Here is a 14,529-nt window from a genome sequence, read left to right on the forward strand (position 1 = left end):
AGGGCGGGGGCAGGGCTCGCGGGACTCTCACAACAGGGGCTGCCCGTGTGCACCAGCCCTGGCCGAGCCACCTCAGGCAGGCCTATGACTGACCCACCAGCTGACTGGGTAATTGAGGAAAGCTCTGAAAATTCAAAGAAGAGAAAAACAACACAAAACAAAATGGGGGTTGGCAGAGAAAAGCACCAGTCACGAAGAGGACACAAGTTGCCGATTCACAGGAGTTCCAGCACAGAAAAGGGAGCGATGACTCGGGCGTGGCCTTTCTCAGGCACCTTCATGCCCAGGGTCACACGATCACACCCCAAGTCGGGAAAGGCAAGTGGCCTTCTTCCCACCTCAGGGAAGAGAAACCTGAGACAAAGCAACCAATGACCGGACCCTTGAGGTCCCAGGGCGGCCGCTGACAAGCTGGCTCCTACCCCTGGTCAGACTACTCCCCCAGGCAGACTCCCTCTGTGCCCCCTCCACCCGGTCACGCCCAACCCCCTTATCAGACAACTCCCCCGTCAGGCTCCTCCCCCTGGGCAGACTCCACCACTGTATCAGACTCCTCCCCCGGGCAGACTCCGCCCACGTATCAGACTCCACCCCCGATCTGACTCCGCCCCCTTATCAGACTCCTGCCCCATCAGCCCCCTCTCCCCCAGGTCAGAGCTCCTACGTGGCTCCAGCAGCAGGCTGTGGGACACCAACCGATTTCAGCCCCAGGGGAGGCCACAAGTGCTTCCCCAAGGACCTAGCTCCAGACTAGAAAACCTCACCTGAGTACTGGGAACGATCAGCCACAGAATGTCAGAGGTGGGGGTCGCTGGGGGGCTCACTGGAATCTACATGAAAGGTACGAAGCCCCAAACCTCCCAATGGCACCCGCTGCCCCAGTCATGCACCTGCTCCTGACCAAGGCCCCTCCCGGGGTGTGGGAGCCCACCAGGGGCCTGTGTGGGGCAGATGCCTCAAACCCCGGCACTCTGGGGGAGGAACGGACGGTGGGGGAGGAACGGACCTGCTGGCCACTGCACTCTCCCTCCCAGCACTCCTCACATGCAGCCTCAACGGGTCATCCGGCCAGAGCACGGCAGGCGCTGCCAGCCAAGGAGTTGGCCCATCTTCTAAGGAGCATGTCCGCCATCACCTTCCCAGTGGACCCACAGGCCACAACTCCAGGCGGGCCTCTCTCCAGAATTCTACCTCCACCTCCTGACAAGTATCAAAGCCCCTCTTCACTTGTTTTGAAATATTACCTTTGTTTTACGGGTCCCACCGGAAACCAGGGTCTAATAAGTTGGAGGAGCACAGAGCACTATTGTCTGAGATAGAAGACAGGCGGAGGGCTGCCTCAGCTGGTGGCATCCTGCTTGCTCCACCAGCCTCCCAGCCTGGCCAGCACCTTACACCTGCACTGAGCTTTGGAAGATCAAATTCTTCCACCTCTCCACACCCACTTTATCTTGTCTACACCCTACAATGTAAGGACCACACTAGATATTACTTGACATTCCTGACATTGTGACTTGGAATAAACATGAATTTGGTCTTCCTCCCATCCCTTGCACAGCTTCTAAAACCCTCCAATTTCCTAAGTGATAACAGCAACCACACACAAGTTTACGCTGATCAGGTGACTTTGAGAACCACACCTTGAGATGGGCTGGTTGCCAGGGAAACCAAGGATGTGATTAGAGGTTGGAACTTTCAGCCCTACCCCTGACTTCTAGAGAGCTCAGAGGCTGGATGTTGAATTCAATCACTGATGCCCCATCACTGGATCAGTCATGACTCTGTAACAAAACCTCCACAAACCCCAAAAGAACAGCATTCAGAGACCACCTGGGTTCGTGAACATGGGGAGACCAGGGAAGACTGAGGCCCAGAGAGGGTGTGAGGGCTCTGAGCCTCTTCCCACAGCCCATGCACCTCTCACCCTGAGCTACATCCTTTGCAATAAACTGCTGATCCAGTAATGGGTTTCCTTGAGCTGCTCTAGCAAATTAATTGAACCTGAGGAGGCCGTGGGCGCCTCTGATCTTTAGCAGTGGGTCAGAAGCAAAGGAGACAAGCTGGACTTGAGATTGCTGTCTGAAGGCATTGCTGTCTTAGCCTGTGGGGTCTGAAGCTGTGTCCAGGGGGATGGTGTCAGAATGGAGTTGAACTGTAGGACATCCAACGGGTGTTGCAAAATGGCCTGGTGCGGGGGAAACTACACAGATCTGGTGACCAGAAGTGCCAGGGTATTCAGAGGATTTTGTGCAGTGCAGATGGAAACACGAGAGTCTTCCCCTTGCAGAACCATTTCACAAATAAGGAAGCCAAAGAAGAAAAACACCCAGGTGCTGCAGTCCATGGTCCCAGTCCATGCTGCTGGGGATCATAGACCTGCTGCATTGTTCAGGTACAACATCATATTCCAGAAGTCACAGAATCACAGAAAGAGATGTAAAGAAGACCAGAAAGGCCTCTTACCTGACTCCAAAGGCCCACTGTCTTCATCTGAGGAGGCAAGACCAGCCTGTGATGACAACACAGCCATGAAACCGTCCTTAAATTCCTCGAAGTTAACCTGTGAATTTGAGAAAAATGGTCAACACTGCTTTCGACAGGCCATATACCTACCACTCTGGCCTTTGGGCTTTTCTCAGATGGAAGATTCTTCTCTTGCCTTCAGCACTGAGGACATTTATTTTTTCAAATATTTACTTAAGGTTTTAAAAACCTTTTAACCAATTAAGAGTGAATCATAAGCCCTTCACCAAAAAACACTATCAACAACGCCATAAAAGGAAATTAGATAAGATAGTTAGAAAACAGTGCAGAAAAGAGGCATCCGATGTCCACAAACATTAGCACATAAATATCCATGCCTTCACTACCCACCAAGAAAGAGAACATGCCAGCACCTAGGCTAGTCCTCCACCAAGGTTCCTTTCCTGATTAAATCCCCCGCCCCTACACTGGGGGAAAAAAAAGCTCTGAACACTCACACATATGTCCTAAGAGTTTCTCTGGAGTATACGCACCTAAGAATGGGATTGCTGGGTCACAGAATATACATTTATATCCTCTTGGCAAATTGAATCTTTTGTCACTATACAATGCTGACCCGCTTCAGTTCACTAATGCTTTTTACCCTAGAGACTAGGTTTCTTATGGAGCTTAAAAGTTTTACCCTCTTCAGGGACTACACAAAGCATGTCTGATAATTTGTGTCTGTGTTATCATTTATATTAACTCTGTACAAGATATTTTTGTTTTTATATAGCCAATGTTCATTTACAATTATTCAAATATTTGCCACTTTGTTTTTCGTTTCTGCCTTCATTTCCGATCTTCTGCCTGGGATAGTTTTCCATCTATCTGAAACAGATCTTTGAGACTTACTTTTGCTTAAGTATGCTGGTGCTAACCTCTTTCAGTGTGATTGTTCGAAATGTTTTCATTTCACTTTCTTTTTTCAGCAAAAACATAATTTATTAAAAGAATACTGAAAATGATCCAGATGTACTTAAAGAAAATGGGTAAATAAACTGTAATTCAGTCAGACAATGAAAGACGACAACAGGGGAAACAAAAACACTGACAGAGACAATAAATGGACACTGACCTGCACTCTCTGAATACAGACTGCAGACATGATACTGAGTAAAAGAACCAGAGTATGCACTGAGCATGTGCTGTATATATGTCCACCTGTATGAAGTTCAGAAACGGGCAAACAAATCTCTGCTGTTCTCATGAAGACAGTGGCAACTGTCGGAGCCAGAGGGACCCCAGGGGCACCTGAGGAGGGATGCAGGATGCTGGGGGCCCAGGGCTGCTTTCAATGGATGTTCACTGACCTGCACACTTCCCATCTCTTTTCTCTGCCTGTGCTTCACCTGACGTCACACAGAAAGGAATCAACGCAGGAGATACTTGTAGGTCAAAATGTCACCGGTATGTGCTAGAGAAGCAGGCCTGGGGCTGTAGTTCCAAGCATGCTTCCCATATCTGGCACAGAACTTGAATGAGCACATTTCTACTGCGGCCTCTGAGCACTAAATGCAGCTGTTGGCTGTGGAACGTCTCTGCCTGGGTTATACACTATCAGACCTGAAGGTGGACTACTTATATGTGTGTTTATCTTCTGGCTCCCCAACTAGCATGTGGTCTCACGACTGACACATTGTAAATACTCAACAAAGGTCTACTGGATGTGTTGGTCTCTATATCCTTCAAAACTGAGCAGAAATCACCTTCTCAAGGAGACATTCTTTCACCTTTTTTCTTCAAAAAAAAAAAAAAATCTATTTATTTATTTTTGGCTCTGCTGGGTCTTCGTTGCTGTAGGCTTTCTCTATTTCTGGCGAGTGGGGACTACTCTTCCTTGTGCTGTATGGACTGAACATTCTAGTAGCCCTCACTGGAAGGTGGGCGTGAATTTGCTAAACTGCTAGTATAACAATGTCTCAAACTTATTTTTTACGATGATGCATCAATTTCATCAGGTGGATCTATTATTCTTGTTCAGTCACAAGTCATGTCCAACTTTTTGCGACCCCATGGACTGCAACACACCAGGCCTCCCCTGTCCCTCACCATCTCCCAGAGTTTTCCAAAGTTCATGTCATATCGCTGATGCCATCCAACCATCTCATTCTCTGTTGTCCCCTTCTCCTCCCTACCCTGAATCATTCCTAGCATCAGTCTTTTCCAATGAGTTGGCTCTTCCCATCAGTGGCCAGAGTATTGGAGCTTCAGCATCAGCATCAGTCCTTCCAGTGACTATTCCAGGTTGATTTCCTTTAGGATTGACTGGTTTGATCTCCTTTTGACTCAAAAATCTTCCTCAGCACCACAATTCAAAACCATCAATTCTTTGGCACTTAGCCCTCTTTATGATCCAACTCTCACATCCTTACATGAATGCTGGAAAAACCACTGCTTTGAGTATATGGACCTTAACTAATCTTAAATTGAAAAGGCTGCGTCCAGACTTTTGCCATGTGGATCAATACTAGAAAGAATATTCTTGCATAGCTTTCATTTCACAGAGATATTATATTGCTTTCATTTTACCTTCTGAGCTTCTACATATTGTCTAGCACATAATAAGTGCTCAAAAATACTTGTTGAGGGACTTCCCTGGTAGTCCAGTGGCTAAGACACCAAGTTCCCAATGCAGGGGACCCAGCTCCACTGCTGGTCACGGAATGAGATCTCACATGCCGCAGCTAAGAGATTGAATGCCCCAACTAAAGATCCCGCATGTTGCAGGGAAGGCTGGTGAAGCTATTTATTAAAAAACAACAACAACGAAAACCTTGACTACCTGGGAGCAGAATGAAATGGCCATTTTGTTTGATCCAATCTCAGATTTCTTTTGCATCTTTGATAATACTTATCAGCTTTCCTTTGAGCCATCAAACAGGTGGGGATTTGGGAGTTCTCTGGTGGTTCAGTGGCTAGGACTCTGCACTCTCACAGCCAAGAGCCCAGCTTCAATCCCTGGTTGGGGAACTAAGATCCCACAAGCTGTGTAGAGTTACCAACAAAAAAAAAAAAAAAAAAAAACAACAAAACAAAACAGGAGGGAATCTGATGGCTGAGTGTGCTGCTGTTTTATCTGATACCATTTGACTGTGTTTGTGTCCTCTCCCATCACAGCTCACAAAAGGACAAAGGGCCAGGATAAAACACATCAAGGAAACCAGATAACCTGTTTATGCTGTTTTAACCAGTGTTAATTTTCACAAATGTGCCTTTTACTCACCTAGCCCTCGAATACAATTCTAGGTGATATCAAGAGGGGCTATGACATGAGCGATCAAAATCACACCCGATTTTTTTTTTTTCTGGCCGACCACGCATGGCATTGGCATCTTAGTTCACCAGCCAGGGATGGAACAAGTTCCCCCTGCAGTGGAAGCATGGTGTCTTAACCACTGGACCACCAGGGGAGTTGCCACACCCGAGTCTGAAGTCCAAAAAGAAAAAGCAGTAGAGGGAAAGTGACCAAGCCCGGTGGGGTGGGTGTGTGAGGCAGAGCCCTCCTAGCCCCAGGAGCAGCTCTGCTGGCAGCACCGGCCACACAGGCTCTGGGGGAACTAACAGGAGTCAGACGCACCTAGAAGCTCCCCCAGGGCCACCAGGGAGGGGTTTTAGATTGTTCTTCATTTGTTTCTGCCCAAGAACCAACTCAGGAATCTTTCTAGGCCAGATTTTTTTTTCTCATTCAAAATGAGACCACTTTTATTGAATTCCGTGGGGGCGAAATACTCTTCCTTCTAAGGTAAGATGACCAACACAACTATAGGCACTGCTTTTTTGTTTCCGGTTTGTTTTTTTGTTTGGTTTTTCCCAGACTGTGGGATCTTAATTTCCAAATCAGGGACTGAACAGGGCCCCTGGCAGGGAAAGCCCAGATCCCTAATGACTGGCCCACCAGGGAATTCCCAGGCACTGTTTTAAATGAACATGTCTACCTCCCTGGTGGTCCAGTGGTTAAGAATCCGCTGCCATGTTCAAATCATGTTCAAATGGAGGAAGAAGTCTGAAGTCGAGTGTTAAGAAGGAGAACAACAAACACATCTCTGATTTTCTTCAAACTTTTCCATTGAAGGAAAAGACAGAAAGGGGAGAAAATTTACACACAAGAAACAGTGTACCAGCAAGTTTCGATTCTGAAGATGTTTAGCCAGAGGGATTCTCTCCTAAGTGTGTTTCTGAACTGTGTCCCATAGACGGGGAAGGTCCCACAGGGGTCACTGCAGGGTTGAGGAACAGAGAAGTCACAGCTGCGGGGCCTCTGGCCGCTCTTCAGCTACAAGGCTCTATGCTTGTCTCCATTTTATGTAACACGGTTCCGGCAGGAGTTGTCTTTTTTAAAAGACAGGTTCCGTTCTTTGGGAAAAAAATAAACTTTTTGTAGGGTATGAGAGTCATTGATTTAGTCACAGTTCCTAATTCTACAAAAGAAGTAACAAAGGCCATGTCCTTCTGACTGAGTCCAGAGTCCTAGGAATGTACCTTTTCAGATTAAGGAAAAAACACATAGATCTTTAACTATAATTTAGACAAAATGAACATGTAAAACCTTGTTATACAGGTGATTAGTGCTTGTGGTGTGACATGACTTTTGAAGTAAATTATGTGTTTTAAATGCATCAATAAAAATAAATCAATATCAAATTCCTATCTGTCGCAGTCGATACAGTTAATTTAGAAAACATACATATTTTTTAAAGAGAGGACAGGGAACTTGAAGGAGAGAATCTTCAGTTGAATCAAGCAGGACAAAAGTGAAGAGATTCAACCTTAAAAAGATGTTCATTTCCTCTAGATAGAACCTGGCTTGCTAAAATGACTCAACAGTGAATTATCCACATTTTGGGTTATTAAGGACAAAATTTAAAACACACAACAGATCTCTCTTTACTGTTTAGCATACTTCTATCCAGGCTCTCATCATTAGTTGGTATACACAAAAAGCATGAGTGTAATCTCAACTATCATCTAAATCCGGTCAGAAGTTGCAGTTGAACTTCATTTCCTCAGCCTGAAGTTTCAAGGGGAGCACTTATACTCCTACCCTCCTCATAAGAAGCCAGATTTACCCAACGGGTGAGTTTGGGAGAAGGAACTAAGAAGTGCTTGCTTGGTTCCCAATCTCTTCTTTGAAAAGATGTACGTGCGCACAGCACCGTGACCTTGGGTCTGTGGTAGGCAGCCCGCCTCTGGGACGGGGGTCAAGCCTTTCCTTCCTCCTCTTAGGCCTGTGTCTGCGTGGGCAGGTCTCTGACTTGGCATGAAGTGCTTGGAGGCCCGCTGTGACTGCGCAGCGAGAGCACGTCCTCCAGGTTCATAGCTCTCAAGGACGCAACGTAGCCCCAGTGCTGTTGAAGAAACCTTAGATTGCTCTTCTGTGATGGCAAGAAGCCAAATGGGAAAACAGGTTGAGACTGCCTTTAACAAGGGCTGCTTTTCTCTGCATCACCATCATGGAAACACCATCAAAAACCATAAACCCGGGTGCACTGACTGAAATGGACATTTTAATCACAATGATTTCACAATGCAAACTAGTTGCAATTTAAAGACTCCCCTTCATTGCTATCTCAGTCATCATTCATCCAGGTGATGTCAAGACAGAGACAAAAGTGAGCTTCATTTCTGAGTTTTAAATATTTAACTACAAACTTAGAAACATTCTACAATTGCTCAGCAAGATATGTTTCAGAAATTGAAACCAAAATTCTGTAAGTAAAATATCAATTAAAGTTGTACGCTTGTACAAGAAAAAAACAAAAAATGTTAACCTAAAACCAGAAATTAATCTTTTGATTATGTATCACAAGTTTGTTTAATTCATAAAAACAATTCATCTAGGATTCCTTCAAAGAAAAAACACCCATATGTAGTTAGTGTTTAGATGCCAGTCATTTACACTTAGGGGTAGAAAAACTGTGGTGGGAGCAGCAGAGCCTGGAAATGATTGTGAACCACTGCCAAAGTGAAATCAATTAGAAAGTAAATCAAACATCTGAAAGTACACTTTCGGTTACTAGACAATAAGATTTCATTTCTAAAGTAGAATTTCAATGCAGCTTTTCAAGAAATTTAAGAAGTATCTCTTAAAAACGAGAGATCTACCACAAAAATATCATTAAATGTCTCCTTGATTATCACAGTTGATTATAGCTTTACTTAGTGTGCATAACTCAAAAAAACAACTCAGAAGTTCACCAAATTAAAAATAAGGATCATTTATATCAGAAATCTGAAACCCAGTGAAAAAAAAAGAACTAACCTTGGTCAAGTAAGTCTCCACGCTGTCATTTGAACGGTGTGGAATTGAGGTAGAAAACCCTACAATTGCTCCTGAAAGAAGATTTGCATTGAACCCTGAAGTAGGATTGAAATTTCCAACAGAAGAGGGCTCCAGGACTAGCGTGCTGCTAGGAGTGCTGAGTAAAGATCTCTTCTGCGGTTTCTCCACCTCAAGTTTGGTGCTGATCTCTGCCAGGCTCTCATTAGTCCTGGGGAAGATGGAAAGCACGGATTTCATTCATGTCTCCCTCTGTGACTTGCATTTTGTAAGTTGCCGCACATAAATGGAATTCCCATTACACTGTGTGAACACTGAAAGCAGAGAGCAGACCTGCTGGAAACAGTGACAGATGTGACCTTGTTCTCAAGAAGCTCACGTGTGTCTGGGCTCCTCAGGTAACAAGTCACAGCTGCGAGAGGACAAAAAGGGCATCAGAAAGGGAGGTGGGCTCACAGTGACACCTGCTGCCTCTGGGACACGCCTGCCCCCAGGGAACAGTTCAGGGATGAACAAACAGACCTCCCACAAAGCCACATTCAAGTGCGTCCTCTTACTACCCTTGTACATACGTGTCACTCATGACCTCGGAGAAATTAAGCATTTGGCTCTAAGGAATCACCTCAAGCCACAATCCCAAGTGGAGGGTGAGAAAGTCAGTGGATGAGACTGAAGAGAGCTAAAACAGCCCCAGGAACAATGACAAGTATCCCCTGCTTTTCCAAAGTTCACCTTACTTTACTTCACTTCTACGAAGGGCCTATGTCAGCACCTATTTCTGATGGTCCAAAATAAATAAGTAAATAAATAAATAAAGATCCAAAGACAAATTTTGGTCTCATTTAAAATGCCAAAACTCTAAACAGCGTTCAGTGTACGTTTTAGAGGGAGAGGCATGGCGCTCCCCATGCAGGGAGACTGGCCCCACTGAGCTCCTTCCTCGGAAGCCACACCCCACATCTCAGCATCAAGTCCCACAGCCCTGAAGCCTCTCTGGGAGCACCTGTGCTTCCCTTGTGTATGCTTATTTGGGGCATCGACTAGCAGAACGTGTCCTCGGGTCCCTGCTTCTTTGCTGTATGCTCTCTGGGCTTATGAAAGGCGTCCTAGGAGTGCTCTGCTTTCAGAGGGCGGGGAAGCCTGGACTCAGCACTACAAGTGGGATCTGCCCTTTCCAGCCTCCATACAACCTCTCAGTCAGGTCACCATGCCAGCGTCAGCCACTCTGTGAATTACCCTGCCTTTCACCCCTGTGTGAATGTTTCCCGATTTCACAAGCATGCTTTTACTTAGTGTAGGAAAACTTACCAGGATGTCTTATTACTCATTTTTCTTAGGGTGCCCTCTAGCAGTGATTATCTAGTTAGCTTTCACTTCCTACTAATCTCAGGAACCTTGCTCTATAAAAATTAGGCTTCAGACACAAATTAATGGACTGAATATATTTTCTGTGATTCTGGGTTTTGACTTACTTGTCTAGTTTCTTTTCCAAGGACTTTCTTTTAGTTTCTCTAGGTAGTGTTGCTTATATTTTTCCAACTCTGCTTTATTAGAATCTTCAAAAGTTTTCCTCTTGGAGAGTTCAGATCCCAAGTCTTTAATTCTGAGTTCCATCTGACGTCTTATGGAAGCAATATGCTCCTCTTGGAACTGCTGCAAATTTTCTTCAGATGCTGCTTGTATCTAAGTCAAATTTAAAAAGATACTTTTGTTAATGATTATAACCTGAATATGTGTTCCATTCAGTTTTGAGTCAGGAATTCAGACGGCGATTTTAAATGCGAAAATAAGAAAATTGGAACTTGAAAATAATCATCGTCAAGGCGACATGAATTAAATCTGAATTATAAAATTAATGTGGACTCAATGTTCTAGTGGTTATAGTAGTCTCCTGCATTGCAGGCGGATTCTTTACCAACTAGGCGATCAGGGAAGACCATATTAAAACATTACTAAAGCAAACTGCTGTTGTCATAAGCCCATATATTTATCACTACCCCGGCCCGTGCTTTCCTGTCTCTTGAAATGTTCCCTGCAGATCAACTTGACAATTCAAACACAGAAATACTTTCAAGTTTCAAGAACTATCTTTTCAAGGCCCAAGGGGTAAGACACCACAATTCAGCCTGTTTCTCTCTGATCCTCTCTAGCACTTTTACACAGGTACAGGTACCAAAGAAACATACACTTGTTGGAAGACTGGGACTCACACACGCCACACTACACACTATTGTTTCTAAAATAGATAACTAAGGAGGACCAACTCTATAGCACAGGGAACTCAACACTCTGTAACAGCCCATATGGAAAAAGTGTTTTTATAAAGAGCGGATATACATATATACACATAAGTGATTCACTTTGCTGCACCCCTGACACTAACACAACATTGTAAACCAACTGTACTCTCTAAACTTCTTCGCCAGAGAAGAACGGAAGGAAGAGACACAAACATTTGACTATAGACTGACCTGGCATTATGCAGCAATTTTTAGATAAAACTCACTTCGGAACCCAAAGTGTAGGGTAGGAAAATCAGGATATTGTCACTGTCTTCAAATTAAAAACAATAAGCAGCCCGGTGGCGGCAAGACGCACGCACCGGCCAAGCCCACCGCTGGAGCCCCCGGGCATTCTCTGGGCGCCCTGCCGGACCCACGCGGAGGGGGCCCGGGATCGACCGCCAGCTGCGTGCTCCTCAGGCCAGATGGTGACCGCCTGCCCTCCCGCCTCCCAGGGCCCCATTTCCGGCTCCCACGCCCCCTTCGCTGCAGGCCCCGCTCACAACGCCCCGAGGCGCCGGCCCGCGTGTCCCACTGACAGAGCCCCTTACCCGGCTCACACGCCCCCCGCCCCCCTCCCCGGGCCTCCCGCCACGCGCCGGCCCGGTTCGCCGCTCACACGCTGCCTGCTCACGCTCCCCGCTCACACGCGCCCCTCTCCCCGCCCCGCGCCAGCGAAGTTCGCCGCTCACACGCTGCCGGCTCACGCTCCACGCTCACACGCGCCCCTCTCCCCGCTCCCCGCCGACCCGGGTCCCGCTCACACGCTGCCGGCTCACGCTCCACGCTCACACGCGCCCCTCTCCCCGCCCCGCGCCAGCCAAGTTCGCCGCTCACACGCTGCCGGCTCACGCTCCCCGCTCACACGCACCCCTCTCCCCGCCGACCCGGGTCCCGGTCTCACGCTGCCGGCTCACGCTCCCCGCTCACACGCGCCCCTCTCCCCGCCGACCCGGGTCCCGGTCTCACGCTGCCGGCTCACGCTCCCCGCTCACACGCGCCCCTCTCCCCGCTCCCCGCCGGCCCGGCTCGTCGCTCACACGCTGCCGGCTCACGCTCCCCGCTCACACGCGCCCCTCTCCCCGCCGACCCGGGTCCCGGTCACACGCTGCCGGCTCACGCTCCCCCCTCACACGCGCCCCTCTCCCCGCCGACCCGGCTCCCGCTCACACGCGCCCCTCTCCCCACATCCTGCCGGCCCGGCTCCCGCTCACACGCTGCCGGCTCCCGTTCCCCGCTCCCCGCCGGCCCGGCTCGCCGCTCACACGCCCCCCTCGCCCCAGTGCGCCAGGACGCGCTCCCCGCTCTCACGACCGCCAACGCCGGCACGCGCTCCCCGGCCGCACGCCCCACGCGCAGGCGCACGTCAGGCTCGCCGCCCACACAACCCCCGCCCCCAGGCGCCGGCCGGTGCTCGCCGCTCACACGCAGCCGGCTCACGCTGCCTGCTCACACGCACCCCTCTTCCCGCTCCCCGCCGGCCCGGCTCCCGCTCACACGCGCCCCTCCGGCCGCTCCCCGCCGGCCCGGCTCGCCGCTCACACGCCGCCCTCGCCGCAGTGCGCGGGCAGCGCTCTCCGCTCTCACGACCCCCGACGCCGGCACGCGCTCCCCGGCCGCACGCCCCCCGCGCAGGCGCACTCGCGGCTCGCCGCCCACACAACCCGCGCCCCCAGGATCGGCGAGCGTGCTCGCCGCTCACACGCCTCCCGCGCGCCGCGGACGCTCTCAGAGGCCCGGCCTAAGTTCCCCGCCTGGCGCCTGCGCCAGGGTCTGCGAGAAGGCCCTGGAGCCGCCCCGCGCGGCCGAGGGAAGGCGGCCTGAGGCGGGGCGCCGTGAGGGCGGAGGCGAGCGGGCGGCTCCCGGGCCGCTGCTCCGGGGCCGCGCAGCCGCGAGCGGGCTGGCGGGGGCGCCTGTGGCTCCACTCCGTGGCTGTGGGCAGGTCGGTTTCGGCAGCTTCCCGCGCGCGGGCGTCGCCGCCACCGCCTCTGCGCCCCGCGCTGCCCGCCGTCCTCGAAGCCTCTGTGCGCGCCGGCTCCGGTGGGCGTCTCGCCCCGGTGACGCGCGGAGAGACCAGGAGATGGGATGCTGGAGCTCAGGTGAGAGTGACACCGGGGAGGTGGGGACAGGGTAGCTCGGAGTTAGGGCCGCGCCCTGAGGGCTGCGGTGAGGGTAGCCCCACCGGGGAGCGGACCATGCAAACACCCTCCCCTCCCCGCCTGGGAAGGGCGGGCAGCAAGGGGACTCTGGAGCCTGAGGTTCGCTCTTACACAAGGCATTTGAGAGAAGCCATGAGATTACTCTGTGTCTAGATGGCTGTCGCAGCTCTTATGGCTCATCTGGTCAAGAATCTGCCTGCAATGTGGGAGACCTGGATTCAGTCCCTGGGTTGGGAAGATCCCCTGGAGAAGGGAAAGGCTACTCACTCCACTATTCTGGCATGGACTGTCCCAAAGAGTCAGACTTTGCAAAGAGTCAGAGTGAGCGACTTTCACTTCACTAATTAAGGTGCTTCCCCACGGATGATGGGGCTTCCCTCCTAGCTCAGTCGGTAAAGAATCTGCCTGCAGTGCAGCAGACCCGGGTTCGATTCTTGGGTTGGGAAGCTCCTCTGGAAAAGGAAATGGCAACGCACTCCAGTATTCCTGCCTGGAGAATCCCATGGACAGAGGAGCCTGGCGCTCTACAGTCCATGGGCTTGCCAGAGTGGGACACGATTTAGGGACTAAACCACCACGTAGCACTTTGGGGAACGGATCGGATGGAAGAAAGGCTGGTTCTTGGTGGGTTAGAATAGACAGCAGGAGAGATGGATGTGGTCAGCAGCCCGGTCGGGGGTCGCTGAACACCGTGTCCTGAGACGACAGGTCTTGTAGGTACAAGGACAGGGGTGGAGGTAAGAGGAGTAGCCGGGGAGGGGAGGGACCGCGTCTCTGGAGGCTTCTCTCAGGTAGCAGAGGAAACATCCGGCAGTCAGCAGGAAGAGCGTTTGGGTCAGGTGAGTCTTGTTTTGAACACCCAAGAGCACTTAGTCTGACACTTGGGCCATTTAACAGATGGGGAAGCTGAGCCACTGGAATTACGCATCAGGTTAAAGGGCTTGTCTGAACTTGGAGCTGTTGGAAGCAGAGCCCCAACTTGAACAGTTTTCTTTGGTTGCAGTCTGTTATTCTTGCAACTTCAGGCAGTTACCTTATCTAAAAAGTTAGGAGACCACAGTGGGAGGTTCCCTGGAGCCCTAGAACTCAGAGGGGTTGTTCAGTCCCTAAGCCATGCCCCAGTCTTTATGGCCGCATGTACTGAGGCAGGACACCAGGCTTCCCTGTTCTTCCCTGTCTCTCTGAGTTTGCTCAAATTCATGTCCATTGGGTCAGTGATGTCATCCAACCATCTCACCCTCTGTAGCCCCCTTCTCCTTGGTCATATCCTGAATCTTTCCCAGCA

The 14,529-nt window shown here is 50.0% G+C and overlaps 2 protein-coding genes across 2 annotated transcripts in view; one reads left to right on the forward strand and one right to left on the reverse strand.

Annotated features, from left to right (window-relative positions):
- The window catches only part of LOC133044581 (ninein-like protein), a 37,973-nt gene extending 26,442 nt beyond the window's left edge, over nucleotides 1–11,531 (reverse strand). The window contains exons 1-4 of the mRNA XM_061126003.1: nucleotides 11,275–11,531; nucleotides 10,276–10,486; nucleotides 8,786–9,014; nucleotides 2,464–2,560 (exon numbers count right to left, since the gene is read on the reverse strand). Coding sequence (XP_060981986.1) covers nucleotides 2,464–2,530 — 67 coding nt within the window. The 5' untranslated portion in view covers nucleotides 2,531–2,560; nucleotides 8,786–9,014; nucleotides 10,276–10,486; nucleotides 11,275–11,531. The remainder of the gene's footprint in view (nucleotides 1–2,463; nucleotides 2,561–8,785; nucleotides 9,015–10,275; nucleotides 10,487–11,274) is intronic.
- LOC133045276 (uncharacterized) lies at nucleotides 11,511–13,219 on the forward strand. Its single transcript, XM_061127562.1, has 2 exons — nucleotides 11,511–12,282; nucleotides 12,369–13,219. Exons 1-2 carry the CDS (start codon nucleotides 11,511–11,513, stop codon nucleotides 13,217–13,219), a joined length of 1,623 nt encoding a protein of 540 aa, XP_060983545.1.
- The last annotated feature ends 1,310 nt before the right edge of the window (nucleotides 13,220–14,529 follow it).

The sequence above is a fragment of the Dama dama genome, chromosome 23 (genome assembly GCF_033118175.1).
Source record: "Dama dama isolate Ldn47 chromosome 23, ASM3311817v1, whole genome shotgun sequence".
Taxonomy (NCBI): domain Eukaryota; kingdom Metazoa; phylum Chordata; class Mammalia; order Artiodactyla; family Cervidae; genus Dama; species Dama dama.